Here is an 18,862-nt window from a genome sequence, read left to right as displayed (position 1 = left end):
TTAGCTCTCGGGAGAGAAAGCTTTCAAGCTTTCAAGATGTCAGGTTGACATTTGTGTCCGAGGGTAATGATCCTGCTGAAAGATGCTTCTACATGAGTGGGAAGTGCCATCTTGATGCCAGGTGTGTTTGCCTGGCTAATATTTTCTGAGTACTTCATGGGATGATATGTAAATTACTTTGTTTCTTCTCGTACTAATTCCATGATGTGGGTGTGGTGTTATTCCCCTTTTACAGTTAAGGAAACTGAGGCTCAGATCAATTAAGGAAGTGTCAAAGAGGGATAGAATTAGGGTCAGGTTTTATCTTTATTTATTTGTTAATAATAGAGACGGGGTATTGCCATGTTGCCCAGGCTAGTCTTTAACTCCTTGGCTCAAGGGACTCCCCTACCTCAGCCTCCCAAAGTGTGAGCCACCACACCTGACCCTATCTTTGATTTTAAACCTTTGTTTTTTTGCTAAGAGTGTTTAAGCTCCCTAAATTTTTTTTGAGATGGAGTCTTGCTCTGTCGTCCAGGCTGGAGTGCAGTTACGTCATCTTGGCTCACTGCAACCTCTGCCTTCATGTTCAAGCGATTCTCCTGCCTCAGCGTCCTGAGTAGCTGGGACTACAAGTGCGTGCCACCACGCCCAGGTAATATTTGTATTTTTTAGTAGAGATGGTGTTTCACCATGTTAGTCAGGATGGTCTCCATCTCCTGACCTTGTGATCCGCCTGCCTCAGCCTTCCAAAGTGCTGGGATTATAGGTGTGAACCACGGTGCCCGGCTAAGGTTCCTAGATTTTAAACCTTTGTACTTAACCATGACCTGTATTCCAAGGTGGTGGGGGGTGCAAGTCAAATACCTGAAGGGACCAGCAGGTAGATCAGTGATCGTAGCTGGCATCTGGGGTTGCAGAGGGAAAGGGGAGCTTTGGTGAATGGGAGAGTGTGCCAAAGTGGGGAGGGTGACTCCATCTGATTGCTGACGAGCAGGAATATGGCTCAAGCACTGTTGCCAGCTGGGATTTTCTTTTCCCCTGTGAAACTGCCTAATTTGAAACGTGGTCTATGTAGACTGGCTTCTCTAAAGATCATGTGTGAACCCAGCAAATCACACTTCCGGGTCAGAAGAAGCCAAGGGCTGTCATTTTGCATTCCCTATGCGAGACTGGTCATGGCACAGTTCACTGCAGAATTTGGCCACACCTTGCATGAGTCAGAACAAGTCCCTTGAAGGCCAGAGATTTGCAGTCTGAAAAATGATGTACTCGGTGGGTTGAATTCACGTCTCCATACAAAGGCTCCCCTGTTTGGGCTGCTTGCGTCTTGATCCTGCCATGTGTGCGTTTTGTGGTAATGCTTGTGGTGTGTGGAAGCCAGCCTGCCAAAGCTGAAACCATTTTTAAAAATGTCTGTGTAATGTCACCGGCACAAGGGAATGAACGACTTGGAAACACGCACAGATGCAGCGGAAGCCCAAGATATTAAAATCTTGAACAGTATCATTCTTGCTGAGATCTGCTGGGGTATGGATATGTTTTCAGAGACAGGATGCTAGAGAATACACAATTATAGCAATTTGCTAACCAGCCCCAGACCTTAATTAGCACAGGATCCTTGTTCTCACTGTTGTATGTAAATTAAGACTTTCACAAAGGGATTGTTTATGAGGACGGCTGTGAGATAGAGACCTTCTGTCATTTTTCAAGGAAACTCTTTCAGAAAATATAACCACAAACACTTTTAAATCACAGCGCGATGCAGAAGTGCTGAGAATTTTTCTTTCAAAAAATGAGCATCCGTATTTTTAACTGTATTTTGGCTCCTCTCTATCTCCGACAGCCCAAGTGCCATCCACGTACTGTGCAGTGGAAAGAATTTATTTGTGAGTTAGATGACTACCAGATTGTTCCTCTCCTAACAAGGTCTAAAATATCCCAGAACTCTGAAGATGTCTGATTATGGTTTTGCAAATGAGAAATCTTCTACCTTCTCTTGGCCAGCATCATCTCTACTGTGCATCTGTTCATGGAAGCCTGTCGGCAGTGTCTGTGCAGTTTAGCTTTGTGGTTCACTCGTCCAAACCTTGTGTTTGCCCCATTTTTGAAGCATGACCCACGTTATATGTTTATGTGACTATTATTATTCTAGAAGACTGTGATCTAAAATCGACCGTTTCAAGCTTAGTTTAAAAAGAACCGTCTCTTCTTTCCGTCTCTTCTTTTTTCCTCTCTAAATGCCTGTAGAATAAACGTATCAGGGCTGAGGCCTTTTTATTGCCGGATAGTTTAAAATCGTCATTCCTTCATTGTTCTCCATTGGTAGTGGATCCTTTACTGATGACTTGAGGTGGTCAGTTTGGAAAGACCAGGTGTCATGGCCTGTGGGGGTGTGTGAGTGCAATAAGCCCCCTTCAACTTCCTGTGACTCCCCTTACCAATCCCGAGCTTTCCTGGGAACGTAGAGATCCAGTACTTCATAGACTTAAAAAAATAAAAATGGCGGCCGGGCGCGGTGGCTCAAGCCTGTAATCCCAGCACTTTGGGAGGCAGAGGCGGGTGGATCACGAGGTCAAGAGATTGAGACCATCCTGGTCAACACGGTGAAACCCCGTCTCTACTAAAAATACAAAAAATTAACTGGGCATGGTGGTGAGTGCCTGTAATCCCAGCTACTCAGGAGGCTGAGGCAGGAGAATTGCCCGAACCCAGGAGGCGGAGGTTGCGGTGAGCCGAGATCGCGCCATTGCACTCCAGCCTGGGTAACAAGAGCGAAACTCCGTCTCAAAAAAAAAAAATTAAATAAATAAATAAAAATAAAAATAAAAACACCTTTATTGACATGAAATTCCTCTATCATACATTCTCCTTTATTTTTGTTTATTTGTTTGAGACAGTCTCTCGCTGTCACCAAGCTGGAGTGCAGTGGTGCTGTCTCGACTCACCGTAGCTTTGATTTCTTGGTTCAAGCGATCCTCCCATTTTAGCCTCTCAAGTAGCTGGGATTACAGGCGTGCACTACCCCCACTGGATAATTTATACATTTTTTGTGAAGATGAGGTTTCACTATGCTGCCCAGGCTGGTCTCGAACTCCTGGGCTCAAGTGATCTTTCTGTCTTGGCCTCCCAAAGTGCTGGGATTACTGGTGTGAGCCACCATGCCTGGCCCAATTCTCCAGTTAAAGTGAATAGTTTGATTTTTTTTTTTTTTTTGATTTGGAGTCTTACTCTGTTGCCCAGGCTGGAGTGCAGTGGCGGGATCTCAGCTCACTGCAACCTCCGCCTCCCAGGTTCAAGTGACTCTCCTGCCTCAGTCTCTTTAATAGCTGGGATTACAGGCGCCTGCTACCACACCTGGCAATTTTTGTATTTTTATTAAAGATGAGGCTTCACCATGTTGGCCAGTCTGGTCTTGAACTCCTGACCTCATGATCCGCCCGCCTCTGCCTCCCAAAGTTCTGGGATTACAGGTGTGAGCCATTGTGCCTGGCCAGTTTGATGGATTTTAATATATTTTCACAGAGTTGTGCAGCCAATACTACAGTCAATTTTAGATTTTCATCACCCCCAATAAGAAACTTCATGTTCATTAGCAGTCACTTCCCATTCCCCCTTACCCCAGTGCCTGGCAAGTACCAGTCTACTTTCGGTTCCTGTGGATTTGCTTATGCTAGACATTTCATATAAATGGAACCATACAGTATGTGACCTTTTGGTCTGAGTTCGTTCACTTAGAATAATGTTTTCAAGGCTCATCCACATTCTTGTAGCATAGATCATCAGTACAGACAGTCCGTGACTTACAGTGGTGCGGCAGTGGTACACTCAGTACAAATAGTACTTGGCATTTTGGAGTTTTGATCTTTTCTTGGACTAGCAGCAGTACGAGACTCTCTTGGGGTGCCTGGCACCTCCTAGTCAACCACATGATCACGAGGGTAAACAATCCATATGACCATCCTGTTTCACTTTCAGTGTGGTATTCTATAACATGAGATAGTCAACACTTGATTATACAGTAGGCTTTGTATTAGATGATTTTGCCCAACTGTAAGTGTTCTGAGCACATTTAAGGTAGGCTAGGCTAAGCTATGATGATTTCTAGGTTAAGTATATTAGATTCCTTCCTTCCTTCCTTCCCTCTCCCTTCCATCCCTTCCTTCCCTTCCTTCCTTCCCCCTCCCTTCCATCCCTTCCTTTCTTCCCCCTCCCTTCCATCCCATCCTTCCTTCCTTTTTTGTTTTTTGCTTTGTCACCCAGGCTGGAATGCAGTGGCACAATCTTGGCTCACTGCATCCCTTTGCCTCCTGGTTCAAGTGAGTCTCCTGCCTCAGCCTCCCGAGTAGCTGGGATTACAGGCACCCACTACCATGCCTGGCTAATTTTTGTATTTTTAGTAGAGATTGGGTTCCACCATGTTGGCCAGGCTGGTCTCGAACTTCTGATCTCAAGTGATCTGCTCCCCTCAGCCTCCCAAAGTGCTGCCTCCCTTGCGTTCTAATGGGGTCTCATGGTGTTGCCCAGGCTGGAGCGTGGTGGTGGCCTCAAGGGATCCTCTGGAGTAGCCAGGACTATAGGAGTGTACCACTATGTCTGGCTTAAATTTATGTGTTTTTTTTTTCTCTCTCTCTCTTTCTCTCCACCCCCCCCATATATACGTATATGTTCTGTAGACACAAAACAGCCTGTTGCCCAGGCTGTTGCCCAGGCTGGTCTGGAAGTCTTGGACTCAAGTGATCCTCTGGCCTCAGCCTCGTGACGTGCTGGGATTATAGGTGTGAACCACTGTGCCTGGCCTCATTTTTGACTTTATGTTACTTTCAGTTTGTGGGTTTATGATCTGTAACTGCATCGGGAGTTGAGGAGCATGTGTAGTTCCTCTTATGACTGAATAATGCTCCATTGGATGGATATGCTGTACTTTGTTTACCTATTGATGTGTTGGTGGACGTTTGAGTCGTGTCCACTTTCTGGCTAGTAGGGATAATGCTGCGGTGAGTGTTTGTGTCTGAGAGATGATACATTTTCATTTCTCTTGGGTATAGATTTAACAGTGAAATTGTGGGGTCATAGAGTAACTGTTTACCTTTTGAAAAATATACATATTTTAATTTTTTTGTGTTGTATTTATTTCTTTTTTTGAGATGGGGGCTCGCTGTGTTGCCCAGACTGGAGTACAATGGCATGATCCCGGCTCACTGAAGCTGTAAACTCATGGCCTCAAGCGATCCAGTCATTTTAGCCTCTTGAGTAACTGGGACCACCTGCATATGCCACCATGCCTAATTCTTCAATATTTTTGTAGAGACAGGGTCTTGGTGTGTTGCCCAGGCTGGTCTGCAATTCATGGGCTCAAGCGATCCTCCTGCCTTGGCCTCCCAGTGTACTGGGATTATAGGTATGAGCCACCACGCTCAGACTTACAGACTTTTAAAGGTACTTGTCTCCCCTCTCTGCTGTTTTGACCCCCACATCATTCCTACTAGCAACTGCCCTATTTCTAATCTCTTCCTCAAGCCAAACTTCTTTTTTTTTTGAGATGGAGTATCACTCTGTTGCCCAGGCTGGAGTGCAGTGGTGAGATCTTGGCTCACTGCAACCTCCACCTCTTGGGTTCAAGTGATTCTCCTGCCTCAGCCTCCTGAGTAGCTGGGACTACAGGTGCACACCACATTGGCTAATCTTGTATTTTTAGTAGAGACAGGGTTTCTCCATGTTGCTCAGGCTGGTCTCGAACTCCTGACCATGATCTGCCTGCCTCGGCCTCCCAAAGTGCTGGGATTATAGGCCTGAGCCACTGCGCCCAGCAAGCTAAACTTAGAAGAGTCTGTATTCATATCTTTGTCCTGCCAGCTCCAGTGTGGCTTCCATCTTCCGTATTCACATCCCCACTGAGCTTCCTGGAGACTCCATGCTGCCTTTTCCAGGGGAGGTTTTCCATCCTCATCTGCTGCGCTGTCTCTGCAGTAGTGGACAAGGCTGATCATTCTTGTGCACACTCTTCCTTTACCTCCTTTGCCACCACAGTTCTGATTTTCCTATTTCCCTGGCACCTACTCTCCTCCGGCCATTAAATGGTGGAGTCACTGAAAGCTTGGCCTTGTCCTTGTCTCCCCTAGCATGTCCGCTCTCTGGGTGATCCTGCCCACATCTTCAGCTTTATGACTCAGACGTTTATGTTTCCAACGTAGATTGCTTCTGAGTGCCGGTGGAGAGGGCCCACTGCCTACCTGGCCTCCCTACCTATTCATGGGCATCTCGAACTCCAGATGTCCACGAGAGATTTCACATCTTCACCCCCAGGGATACGGACTCATTCCTCATTCTTCTGTTCTTTGCTCTTTCGTGTCGTTTTCTTACAGTATCGTATCCTAAATATCAGTCCATTCAACCAGCCTATCACCATTGAACTCCAGTGGCCTTGTAGTTGTTCTCACTGTCTCTATCTGCCCCACCCTCCCAGCCTTTTGAAAGGAACATCTTCCCGGCTGTCCCTTCCAACTTTAAAGTCTTAAGTGTTTTCTCCTTGGCTTTTAGGATGAAGATTCACAATCCCAAAACCCTCCTGTGCTGGCCCCTGACCATCTTGCTACTCTCCTTTCTCTCCATGTTCCCCTTCTCTCTACTCCAGCCACGCTGACTGGAGATCCATGAAAGAGCCATCTGTGGCCTCAGGGCCATTACTCATACCTTGAAGGTCCTCTCCTCACCTCCTCTCATTTTAAAGCTCAAAATGATGAGTCCTGCCTTTTGTTTTTGCTTATCCTGTTTTATTATCCCCAAGCCTGCTGCTGTTGAGTGCATAATAAATATTTTTTGAATTAACAAATGACTTCGCTCTGTCTATCAGATGGGTAGAACTTCTACCCTAGAGACTGAAGTAAAAGCAGCCTTTCGGCTAGAGAGGATGGCTTTGTTTTCAGCATTAATCCGGTGCCTGGAAGTAATTATCCAGCTCAAGTGTCTGTTCCCTGTAAAGCGACTGGTAGCCTGTCTTTTTTTTTTTTTTTTTGAGACGGCGTTTGGCTCTTGTTACCCAGGCTGGAGTGCAATGGCGCGATCTCAGCTCACCGCAACCTCCGTCTCCTGGGTTCAAGCGATTCTCCTGCCTCAGCCTCCCGAGTACCTGGGATTACAGGCACGCGCCACCATGCCCAGCTAATTTTTGTATTTTTAGTCGAGACGGGGTTTCACCATGTTGAGCAGGATGGTCTCGATCTCTTGACTTTGTGATCCACCCACCTTGGCCTCCCAAAGTGCTGGGATTACAGGCATGAGCCACCGCGCCCGGCTGTCTTTCTTTTCCCTCTAGGGACATAGTACTCTTTGAAATGGCTCCTTCCCCCTGGTTTCTTTCCTTCCTGACATTAGTATCACTTCTAGTGGGCACCTTCTAAAATACAAGTCAGATTGTCCCACTCTCCGTTAAATTTGCAGTGGCTCCTTAAGAACACAGTCTTAAAGGCATGGCGTCTCACACCTGTAGTCCAACACATTGGGAGGCCGAGGCAGGAGGATTGCTTGAGCCAAGGAGTTTGAGACCGGCCTGGGCAAACTGGCAAGACCATGTTTCTACCAAAAAAAAAAAAAAAAAAAAAGCCAGGCACGGTAGTCTCTGCAGACTCAGCTAGCTACTTGGGAAGCCGAGGTGGAAAGATGACTTGAGCCCAGGAGGTAGAGGCTGCAGTGAGCTATGATCTTGCCGTTGCACTGCAGGGCCCTGCAGCACCTGTCTCTCCTGGACAGCCTGCCCCGCCCTGTGAGATTCCTGTGATGTGCACCTTGCTGAGACACAGTCGGTGCTGCCTTCCAGACTGACCTCTGTGAGGACCAGCCTCACCGTGTCCATGGAGACCCAGGCCCTCTCTTGCCCTCAGCCCTTTATTTGCACATCTCCCACAGAGAAGTTCTTTTAGGTTCCAAAGTCAAAAATCACTCTTCAAAGTACCTTAAATTGCCCATGAAAGTACTCAGCTTTGATCAGAAGTTCATGTGCCTACTAAAGGGTTAAGAATTGCCAAGCTAGATTAAAGGAGGAAGGAAAGGCAAATCCATATGCACATTTCTGTGCATCAGGTGCCTTGAATTCAACTACCCAGTCCCTAGAGGCAAATCGGGATGGGTGGATGATTCTGCAGCCTCCTGCTCGCCTGCCAGGCATGCTCCTTTGTCTTAATATTAAGCTTCTGCAGCTGCGCCTTCCAACACAGTAGCCACTAGCTGTTCATGGCTCTTTAAATTTACTTTAACAAGCCTGGGGGGGTGGCTCACGCCTATAATTCCAGCACTTTGGGTGGTCAAGGCAGGCAGATCACCTGAGGTCAGGAGTTCAAGACCAGCCTGACCAACATGGAGAAACCCTGTCTCTATTACAAATACAAAATTAACCGGGTGGGGTGGCATGTGTCTGTAATCTCAGCTACTTGGGAGGCAGAGGTTTCGATGAGCCGAAATCATGCCTTTGCACTCCAGCCTGGGCAACCAGAGCAAAACTCCATCTCAAAAAAAAGAGAAAGAAATTACATTAACAAAAATGTGGCCGGGCGCAGTGGCTCACGCCTGTAATCCAAGCACTTTTGAGGCCAAGGTGGGTGGATCACCTGATGTCAGTAGTTCAAGACCAGCCTGACCAACATGGTGAAACCCCATCTTTTTTTTAAAAAAATTAAAAAACAAATATAAATAAAAATAAAATTCATTCCTCAGCTGCTGTGGCCATGTGTCAAGTGCTCGACAGCCACAGGTGGTTAGCGCCTGCTGTTACTAGACATCACTGATAGAGAACAGATTGAGAACATTGACATCATTCGAGCAAGCCTGATTGGATCGCACTGTTCATAGCCTTAGTAGATCAATGGATTTGTTGTGGGTGCTGTGCTAAATGCTGTAAGTGAAGCTACCTCACCAGGGGACACAGCACTGAATATGTTCCATGTATGATTATTGAGTTGAAGTTTTGGCTGGGCGTGGTGGCTTTGGGAGGCTGAGGCGGGTGGATCACCCGAGATTTGAGAACCGCCTGACCAACATGGTGAAACCCCATCTCTATAAAAAAAAAATAAATTAATTAAAATAAAAGCTTTGAAGTTTTGCTTGATCATTGCCTCCTGGGCCTGCCTGTTCTTTGAAAAGTTTTGCGGAGACCTCAGTCCTCTTTCTGTCTTCCCAAATTGGTGTTTTTGACCCATGCCCTGCTGAACTCCCTTTTTGCCAGGCCCCCTGGCACCTAGGCCAGACTGGGGTAAGTGCCACGGGATATGCCAGAGAGCTGGCCGTCCTTCCTCTAGCCTTCAGCACGCTTTATCATCATTACTCATTTATCTGTGTGTCTCTTCTAGACTGATAGACCAAATAACTCACCTCTTTAGACTAACAGGGGACTGGCATTTCACGGTAGCTGCTCATTAAATGCATTGTGAATGAAGGATCTCTTCCAAGAACTAGCAACTAATTAACTTGGCTGGACATGGTGGCTCAAGCCTGTAATCCCAGCACTTTGGGAGGCAGAGGTGGGTGGATTTCCTGAGGTCAGGAGTTCAAGACCAGCCTGGCCAACATGGTGAAACCCCCGTCTCTACTAAAAATACAAAAATGAGTCGGGTGTGGTGGCAAGCACCTGTAGTCCCACCTACTTGGGAGGCTGAGGCACGAGAATCACCTGAATCCGGGATGCAGAGGTTGCAGTGAGCTGAGATTGTGCCTTTGTACTCCAGCTTGGGCAACAGAGTGAGACACAGTCTCAAAAACAAACAAACAAACAAAAATAAAAACAAAAAAAACTAACTTTATGTGGGGTAGGGTAGAGGTGTTAAGGATTATTGGATTTTCCTTTGATAACGATAAAAATCAGTGTATCCGCTTGACAACAAGCCAATGTATACAAAGAAAAAGGTTTGTATCTTTTCTTGCCAGGTAACCAGTGATAACAGTTTGATATGTTTTTGTCTATACTACCCTGTCGATGCTTATAAAAATGTTAAAAAGCTTATGTAATACCTGTAATGGGGTTGAACTTTTTAGGACCTGGCCATCTGCTTCTCCTGTCCTGTTACATCCTTTAAGGGCCTTTCAAGGTTAGAGTTAATGATCCAGGCTAGGCATGGTAGCTCATGCCTGTAGTCCCAACATTTTGGGAAGCCAAGGTAGGAGAATCACTTGAGCCTAGGAGTTCAAGACCAACCTGGGCAACACAGTGAGACCCCCATCTCTCCAAAAAAAAAAAAAAAAAAAAAAATTTGCTGAGCTTGGTGGCACACACCTGTAGTCCCAGCTACTTGGGAGACTGAGGGTGGAGGATCGCTGGAGCCCAGGAGGTCAAAGCTGCAGTGAGCCATGATTGCACCACTGCACTCGAACCTGGGTGACAGAAAAAACACTAAATTATAGATTTAATTATCTGAAAGTTAAGAATAATGGAGACCTTAGTGAACAAAGAATCTAGAGTTTTACCCAAAGGGTGCAGCCGGGAGGATTGTTCCATGTGGAAATGGGGGGGGGTGCCCTATGTGGAAGGATCTTGTGATTTTTCTTTTCTTTTTTTGAGTCTTGCTTTGCCAGCCAGGCTGGAGTGTAGTGGCGTAATCTCTGCTCAATGCAACCTCTGTCTCCTGGGTTTAAGCAATTCCCTGCTTCAGCCTCCCGAGTAGCTGGGATTATAGGTGTGTACCACCATGCCTGGCTAATATTTTTGTATTCTTAGTAGAGACAGGGTTTTACCATGTTGGCTTGAACTGGTCTCAAACTCCTGACTTCAAGGGGTCTGTCTGCCTTAGCATTCTCAAGTGGTGGGATTACAGGTGTGAGACACGGTGCCTGGCCTATTTTGTCTTTAACCCCTTTTTTCATCTGTGAATGATCTTATTTTTAAAGAGAAGCTAGAGCTTCTTTTTAAAGGTGGTGGCTCATATCTGTAATCTTAGCACTTTGGGAGGCTAAGGCGGGTGGATCACCTGAGGTCAGGAGTTCGAGACTACCCTGGCCAACATGGTGAAACCCTGTCTCTACTAAAAATACAAAATTGGCCGGGCATGGTGGCTCATCCCTGTAATCCAAGCACTTTGGAGGCCAAGGCAGGCGGATCACCTGAGGTCGGGAGTTCAAGATCAGCCTGACCAACATGGTGAAACCCCATCTTTATTAAAAAAAAAAGAAAAAAAATTAGCCAGACATGGTGGTACACGCCTGTAATTCCAGCGACTAGGAAGACTGAGGCAGGAGAATCACTTGGATGTAGGAAGTAGAGGTTGCAGTGAACTGAGATTGCGCCATTGCACTCCAGCCTGGGTAACAGAGTACAAAACTCCATCTCAAAAAAAAAAAAAGAAAATAATAATAATAAAGAGAAGCTAGAAATCCGGATTTTATTTTATTTATTTATTCTTTTTTTTTTGAGACGGAGTTTCCCTCTTGTTACCCAGGCTGGAGTGCAATGGCATGATCTCGGCTCACTGCAACCTCTCCCTCCTGGGTTCAGGCAATTCTCCTGCCTCAGCCTCCTGAGTAGCTGGGATTACAGGCACGTGCCACCACGCCCAGCTAATTTTTTGTATTTTTAGTAGAGATGGGGTTTCACCATGCTGACCAGAATGGTCTCGATCTCTTGACCTCGTGATCCACCCGCCTTGGCCTCCCAAAGTGCTGGGATCACAGGCGTGAGCCACTGTGCCCGGCCCTATTTATTCGTTTTTTACCAGACAATCCTGCTAGAACCTAGGTGAGGAGTAGAGACAACCACCAGCCAGGAGAAATCTGGATTTTAAAGTACAGTTTTGGGCCAGGCGCGGTGGTTCACGCCTGTAATCCCAGCACTTTGGGAGGCTAAGATGGGTGGATCACGAGGTCAGGAGTTAGAGACCAGCCTGACCAACATGGTGAAACCCCATCTCTACTAAAAGTACAAATATTAGCTGGGCGTGGTAGCATGTGCCTGAAATCCCAGCTACTCAGGAGACTGAGGCAGGAGAGTCTCTTGAACCCAGGAGGTGGAAGTTGCAGTGAGCTGTGTTCGCGCCACTGTGCTCCAGCCTGGGTGACAGAATGAGACTCTGTCTCAAAATAAATAAATAAAATAAAATAAAATAAAGTGCAGTTTCTGCCAATTTTTAAATATTGACAACTTACTCAAATTTTAAGGTGACAGCCAGAGGAGAAGGGATTGGATTCAGCCCACAGACACCTTAGTTGGCTCGGCTGGCTCAAAAAGTGTAGGTTCCTTGGGCCAGGCGCTGTGGCTCATGCCTATAATCCCAGCACTTTGGGTGGCCGAGGCGGGTGGATCACGAGGTCAAGAGATGGAGACCATCCTGGTCAACAAGGTGAAACCCCATCTCTACTAAAAATACAAAAATTAGCTGGGCATGGTGGCACGTGCCTGTAGTCCCAGGTACTCGGGAGGCTGAGGCAGGAGAATTGCTTGAACCCAGAAGGCGGAGGTTGCGGTGAGCCAAGATCGTGTCATTGCACTCCTGTCTGGGTCACAAGAGAGAAACTCTGTCTCAAAAAAAAAAGTGTAGGTTCCCCCAAACTGGTTTCCTGGCCACTGATTGCTCCTTTTCTAGATCACTGGTTCATCGCATCAGCTGTCAGTAGTACTCTCTTCCTAATAAGGCTGACCTGGTTTTGTGCCCCCCTCCTTAATGACCCCCCCCATAACTCCCCATTCCCAGACTTCATGTTGGGTACCATCATTTCCAACCAGGTTGCTATTTCTTGAGTTGGGACCAGATACAGTAGCAGTTGGTAAGAGCTGAGAGGCTGTGTTGTGAGACAAATATGTATCTTAAAAATCTAGACTCATCTCAGACCTGGTGAGATGCTGACACTCTGAGAGGCCCCAGGGAACTAGATGGAGACAGGAAGAAGCAGATTGAATTTCTCTCAACTCATGTGCATGGGATGCAGGGAAGATGAACTTGAAAATTGTTTTTTTTCCTTTTCCTACTTGAGGCTGAGCTTGTCTGCACATAGATCAGTTCCTGTATCTTATTTTTGCTCCTCATAGCAGGGGCAGACTTGGAGAACCCAGAGGGAAACTTAGGATCTATGGAGGTTTTGGAAAAATAGATCCTCAGACTCAGATGTATAAGAAAACGGGCCCAGAACCAAGACTGAAGATTTGGTTAAATGGCCATCTCAGTGGAGGTTTTATTTTTTGAAATTTTTTTTATTTTTTGAACTGCTAAATAATTCTGAAACAATAGCTCTTCTCAGTAATATTTGGGAGGCTGGGTGTGGCGGCTCATGCCTATAGCCCCAGCACTTTGGGAAGTTGAGGAGGCTGGATCACCTCAGGTTAGGAGTTCAAGACCAGCCTAGCCAACATAGCAAAACCCTGTCTTTACTAAAAATACAAAAATTAGCCGGGTATGGTGGCACGCACCTGTAATCCCAGCTACTCAGGAGGCTGAGGCAGGAGAATTGCTTGAACCCAGGAGGCAGAGGTTGCAGTGAGCTGAGATCCTGCCATTGCACTCCAGCCTGGGCAACAAGAATGAAACTGTTTCAGAAAAAAAAAAAAGAAAAGGCCGGGCGCAGTGGCTCACCTGTAATCCCAGCACTTTGGGAGGCTGAGGGGGGCGGATTATGAGGTTAGGAGATCAAGACCATCCTGGCTAACACGGTGAAACACTGACTCTACTAAAAATACAAAAAATTAAACGAGCATGGTGGTGCACCTGTAGTCTCAGCTGCTCCAGAGGCTGAGGCAGAATTGCCTGAACCTGGGAGGTAGAGGTTGTAGTGAGCCAAGATCGCGCCATTGCACTCCAGCCTGGGTAACAAGAGTGAAACTCCATCTCAAAAAAAAAAAAGAATAATTGGGGGAACGAGGAAATTGGTTATCTTAGAAAACCTCCTGAGATTTCCCCCTTTGATTTTTTTTTTTTTTTTTTTTTGGTAATTGCATTTAGCAGAAAGGCCCCATCCCATTCAAGTTATAAATAATTACTCCCCTACTTTTTGGGGAAATGATTCTTTAGGGAAGAGAATGGCTGAGTACCTGTTGAAAGGGTATGTCCTTTTCTGGGGTCCCTTTCAGAGGCTGACACGACCAGGCTCCCGTTTTTGTAATTTCCTTGTTGACTTCATCTCTCTGTTGCCTTCCTATCTGCTGGAGGAAACTTTTAGACTGGGGAAGAAAAACTGGAGTTTGCTGTGAGTTAGGTTGGCTGGCCCACCTTTTACAGGCACTCAGTTTGTCAGTCCAATATGTACCTTGGGGCACTTCTGAGCCAGGCCATGTGCCTGGCACTGGGCTACAGCAAAGAACAATGGACAAGCTGAGATTTCTCAAGCTGAGATTGAGCTCACGTTCTGGAGGAGACACACAATAAACCAGTGAATCAGCAAAAGAGGAAAGTAATTTTTGATAATTTTCAGCTATGGGCCGGGTACGGTGGCTCACACCTGTAATCCCAGCACTTTTGGAGGCTGAGGTGGCAAATCAGAAGGTCAGGAGTTTGAGAGCAGCCTGGCCAACATGGTGAAACCCTGTCTCTACTAAAAATACAAAAATTAGGCATAGTGGCAGGCACCTGTAATCCCAGCTACTTGGGAGGCTGAGGCAGGCGAATCACTTGAACTTGGGAGGCAGAGGTTGCAGTGAGCCGAAACCATGCCATTGCACTCCAGTCTGGGTGACAGAGTGAGGCTCTGTATCAAAAAAAAAAAAAAAAAAAAAAACTTAGCGGTTACTACTATGTTTCTAGCTGTCCTTCTATCAGGGCAGAGGCCTTCCTGGGACAGCTTTCCTGGTAGCCCCGATGTTTAGTAGTTGCCTAGTGACTGTTGATTGACTGGTCCCATTGTTTTCTTCACTTTGAAGTCTGAAGCCAGGGCCACCAGGTGAAACATTACCAATCATTTTCTTTCGTAATGAATACAGACGCCTCTGTGGGTGGTGTATTTACACAAGGTGAGACCTGCCTGGTAGCTCACTGAAGTTTCTTTCCATCAGGATTTCTCAGCCTTGGCACTGTTGACTTTTGGGCCTGATCATTCTTTGTTACGGGGCTGTCCGGTGCATTGCAGGATGTTTAGGAGCATCCTAGACCTCTACCCAGGACATGCCCTTTGCCCAGTTGTGACGACCAAAAGTGTCCCCAGACAGTGCCAGATGTCCCCTGAGTGTGGTGGTTGAGAACCAGTGCTTTCCACTGTTCTAAACATCTGAGCCCTTAAAAAATGTTTGCTTGATGATGAGGGCATGTGCTGAGCTCCTGCTGGATGCTGGGTGCAGGGGATACAGACCTGATCTCTGGCTGGGCAGTACCTAGCACACAGTGAGTTTTCCATAAATATTGTCATTATCACCCAGTTTCCCCAAAGTCATTAAAAAATACCTTCGTAGGCCAGGGGCTGTGGCTCACGCCTGTAATCCCAGCACTTTGTGAGGCCGAGGTGGGAGGATCACGAGGTCAGGAGTTTGAGACCAGCCTGGCCAACATAGTGAAACCCTGTCTCTACTAAAAAAATACAAAAAATTAGCTGGGTGTGGTGGTGGGTGCCTATAACCCCAGCTACTTGGGAGGCTGAGGCAGGAAAATTGCTTAAACCCGGGAGGTGGAGGTTGCAGTGAGCCCAGATCACACAACTGCACTCTGTAAGGCCGGTTGCCTGGCCGGTTGCCTCGCCGGGAGCTCAGACACACCCATCCCTCTCCACGCCTGAAAATCGCGTCACCAGAATCTACACTCAACACTAAACTCTGCACTCGGCACCTAACCAGCCATTAGAAAACCCTGCCAAAATTTAAAAGAAGCCCCACCAAAACCTGCGCAATAGCACAGCCCGCTCACTGGACATCCCGCCTACCTACCAATAGCAGCTTGCCCCGTCCACGTCCTGTTTCTCCACAGCCAATCAGAACGCCTTCCCTCCCTATAAAACCCCAGGCCCGAGAAAAGAGCGTGACTTCTCTGGCCTCTTTCCCCGGGACCACAGAACCTCGTCCGGGTGTTAAATAAATTGGCATTTAATTTTCTTGTGCTGGCCTCCGTTTCCTCATTTTAAACTCGGCAATAAACCTTAGAAGAGAAATAACCCTTACACACTCCAGCCCAGACGACAGTGCCAGACTCTTGTCTCAAAAACAACAACAGCAACAAAACCCCTTTGTTAAGTATGTAATCATGATCAGAAATGATTCAGAGGAGTCCAGTGTGTACTGGGTTTCCTGGGTCTCTGCAAACCCAGAAGCCTCATAGACCAAGTTTCACCCTGGTTCTATTTCGATTTCTCTTTTCACTTAGATTTTGGACCATACCTGTCCATGCAGACGGGATTTCTTCTTTATTCCAGTTTATGGCTGTATCATGTTTTGCATATGGGCATTGATGTTGCTTCCTGTCCGGCTTTTCTACAAAGCCCTGCAGCAGTGGCTACCCCTGTCTGTCCTTTGCACCCCTGAGCCCTGTAGGCAATAGGACTGTTCTTAGAATCACCCTACTACTATCTGAGTGATGTTAAGCATCTTTACGTTTATTTATTTATTTATGAGATGGAGTCTCGCGCTGTTGCCCAGGCTGGAGTGCAGTGGCACGATTTCGGCTCACTGCACTCCAGCCTCCTGGATTCAAGCGATTCTTCTGCCTCAGTCTCCTGAGTTGCTGGGACCACAGGTGTGCACCACCACACCCCACTCATTTTTGTATTTTTAATTTCACCATGTTGGCCAGGCTGGTCTTGAACTCCTGACCTCAGATGATCTGCCCACCTCGGCCTCCCAAAGTGCTAGGATTATTGGCATGAGCCACCGCACCCAGCCACAGCATCTTCACATGGTGGCTGGCCAGGGTAATTTGGGTGACATGTTGGGTCTGAACTCTTGGCTTCCCCAAGGAATGTGAAAAGGTGGCTGTGGAGGGCCTGGCCCTTCGTCCCTACTGTTTCAATAGAGAATTTTGCTTTCTTTAGGTGGCTTTTAGACATACGGCCCCAGGCAGGTGGGGCACCTTGTTTGGTTAGCATCGGTGCTCTTCCTGCATCTGTCCCCTTTCTGAAGCTGATTTCCCTTTTCTTCTCCCAACCCATTTCTGAGCTGCCAGCACGGAATTGTTTTTTGTTTCTGAATTGCCCTCTGACGCCGCGATTCCCCGTTGCAGTTTGGAAGCCACCAGCACCGGCAATTTTCAGAACCCAAGCCAGGCCCGGGCCGGATCAATAGCGCCAATGGGTGTCAGCCACCAGAACCAGCTCCTCAGCCAGCCACAATGTAAAGGCCAAAGGCAACCGGTTTCTCCACATTCTTTGTGGTGTTCCGGTCGAGTTTCAAGGGCCTCAACTGTGTACACATGTTGGAGGAAGCCTTCCGAGCCTGGGCCTGCTGAGGGGGTGGGTGGTGGGCAGTGCTTCCTCGTAGGGAGTTGGGCCCTGCCTTGGTAAAATTTGAAAGAACTTGGCATTCTCGATCCAGGAAATTCCTGTTGCGATGTTGTCGTTTTTCCAGAGGGCCTCATCCCAGCTGGGGAGGAGAAAGGGCCGCGGTTGCAATTGCCTCTAGTTGTTGAGGGCTAAACACTGAATTCATTTGTAAATCAGCCTCTTTTCCGTAGATTGAAGCAATTTCTGTCCTGCCAGGCGAGTTTGGAAGTTCGCCTTTTACATATGAATGTGCCCTTTAATCACCACTTCTGCATTATTGAGAGAGGGGTGGAGGAGGCTGTGTCTAGTGCGAAAGGATTATACCTCGAGTATAAAAGATGGGTTTTCTCGTTTCTAGGAGAGGGGCATCAGAACTAAAAGAGAACTGGAAACAATTACTAAAAATATTAAAAACGCCTTTAAAATGCAAACCACAGCTGTCTCCCTCCCCCCAGGCTCCCTTCTGATATTGTCACCTCGGCCAGCAGAACCACTGCAGTTCCTCGTGTTTATTCAGAATCCCACGAAATAAATGGCTCTTCGGTGCACACAGCACCGAAGACTTTCAGCTCAGTCGAGCTGCTGTCGAGGGTGATAAATTATAGCCGAAAGCCTGGGGACATGAAGGCAAGTCGCTGGGCTTCAGACTGCCTGATTGCAAAGAGGTGACAGTGTCCTTGTCCTGCCGGACGACCTACTGTGTACAAGACCAGGGCTGGCCTGGTAAGTGGTGACTCTTAGCCTGTTCTCTTTGCTTCTTCCTCCTCCCCCTGGGAGAGGCCGCTGAGGATCCGGAAGCAGGAATGTCTGCTGTGGGTGAGCCTCTGTTCTCTTTTGAACAAGAGAGGCTAGGCCCTCTGAGTAGCCGATCTTTCTCAATGGCAGGTAAGTGCTTCCTCTCGGTGTTCCCTGCCCCTCGCTCGTTCTGCCTCCGAGGGACTTGATGTTCCTGGTGAAATGCCATTTTCCCCAAGTTGAGAGTGACCTTTCATTCCACGGCCTCATTTCCATTCCAGCCCTCCCTGTCCCGGCACTGGAGCAGAAGCTCCTGTTCGTTTGCAGAGATTGATTAGAAGCACAGCTCAGGCCAGTGCAGTCCTGTGGAGGAGCGGGCTCACCCAGCAGCTCTGGCAGGCCCAAGTCAGCCGGGGTGTAGACCGGTATTAAGTTTCTGTGGGTCTAAGAGATGGTCAGCGTTGGAGGAAATAATCATTTGCTAACGCCAGCGGTTTTCATTTACAAGTTCCTCCTGGCTTAGGCATTCTCTGCTGTGAGGACAATTTTGCCTCCTCCCCACCCCCAACCTTTGCTCCCAATTTCTTCTGTTCTCTGCCAGGAGGAAATTCCGGACTTTTGTCTCTTTATGATGTAATTACTGGTTGGGGAGGGCCCAGAAGATTCCTGGGGAAGGGAGGCCTGTTTGGGTACCTGCTCTGCGTCTTTGGGAAACGCTTTGAAGTGATTAACCGTGCTCTGCTTTGCTGCTTCTGGGACAGCAGCTGTGTGTGGTCACGTTTGAAGT

The 18,862-nt window shown here is 47.3% G+C and overlaps 1 protein-coding gene across 50 annotated transcripts in view; it reads left to right on the top strand.

Moving 5' to 3' along the window:
- ZMYND8 (zinc finger MYND-type containing 8) overlaps positions 1–18,862 on the top strand; it is a 138,161-nt gene that overhangs the window by 16,782 nt on the left and 102,517 nt on the right. For 8 of the 50 annotated variants that reach the window (XM_078371860.1, XM_078371857.1, XM_078371856.1 and 5 more), the window contains exon 1: positions 17,898–18,063. The exons of 38 other annotated variants lie outside the window; for them this stretch is intronic. Coding sequence is in view for 4 of the 12 variants with exons in the window: in XM_078371840.1 (XP_078227966.1) it covers positions 18,144–18,225 (82 nt within the window). In the remaining 8 variants the exon portion in view is untranslated. Of the gene's footprint in view, positions 1–17,897; positions 18,226–18,862 lie in introns of those variants that run through there. 4 more of the 50 variants (XM_078371840.1, XM_078371830.1, XM_078371824.1 and 1 more) reach the window with 1 other exon arrangement.

This window comes from Callithrix jacchus, chromosome 5, assembly GCF_049354715.1.
Source record: "Callithrix jacchus isolate 240 chromosome 5, calJac240_pri, whole genome shotgun sequence".
In the NCBI taxonomy this organism is placed as follows: Eukaryota; Metazoa; Chordata; class Mammalia; order Primates; family Cebidae; genus Callithrix; species Callithrix jacchus.
This window is presented reverse-complemented; position numbering and strand designations above follow the sequence as displayed.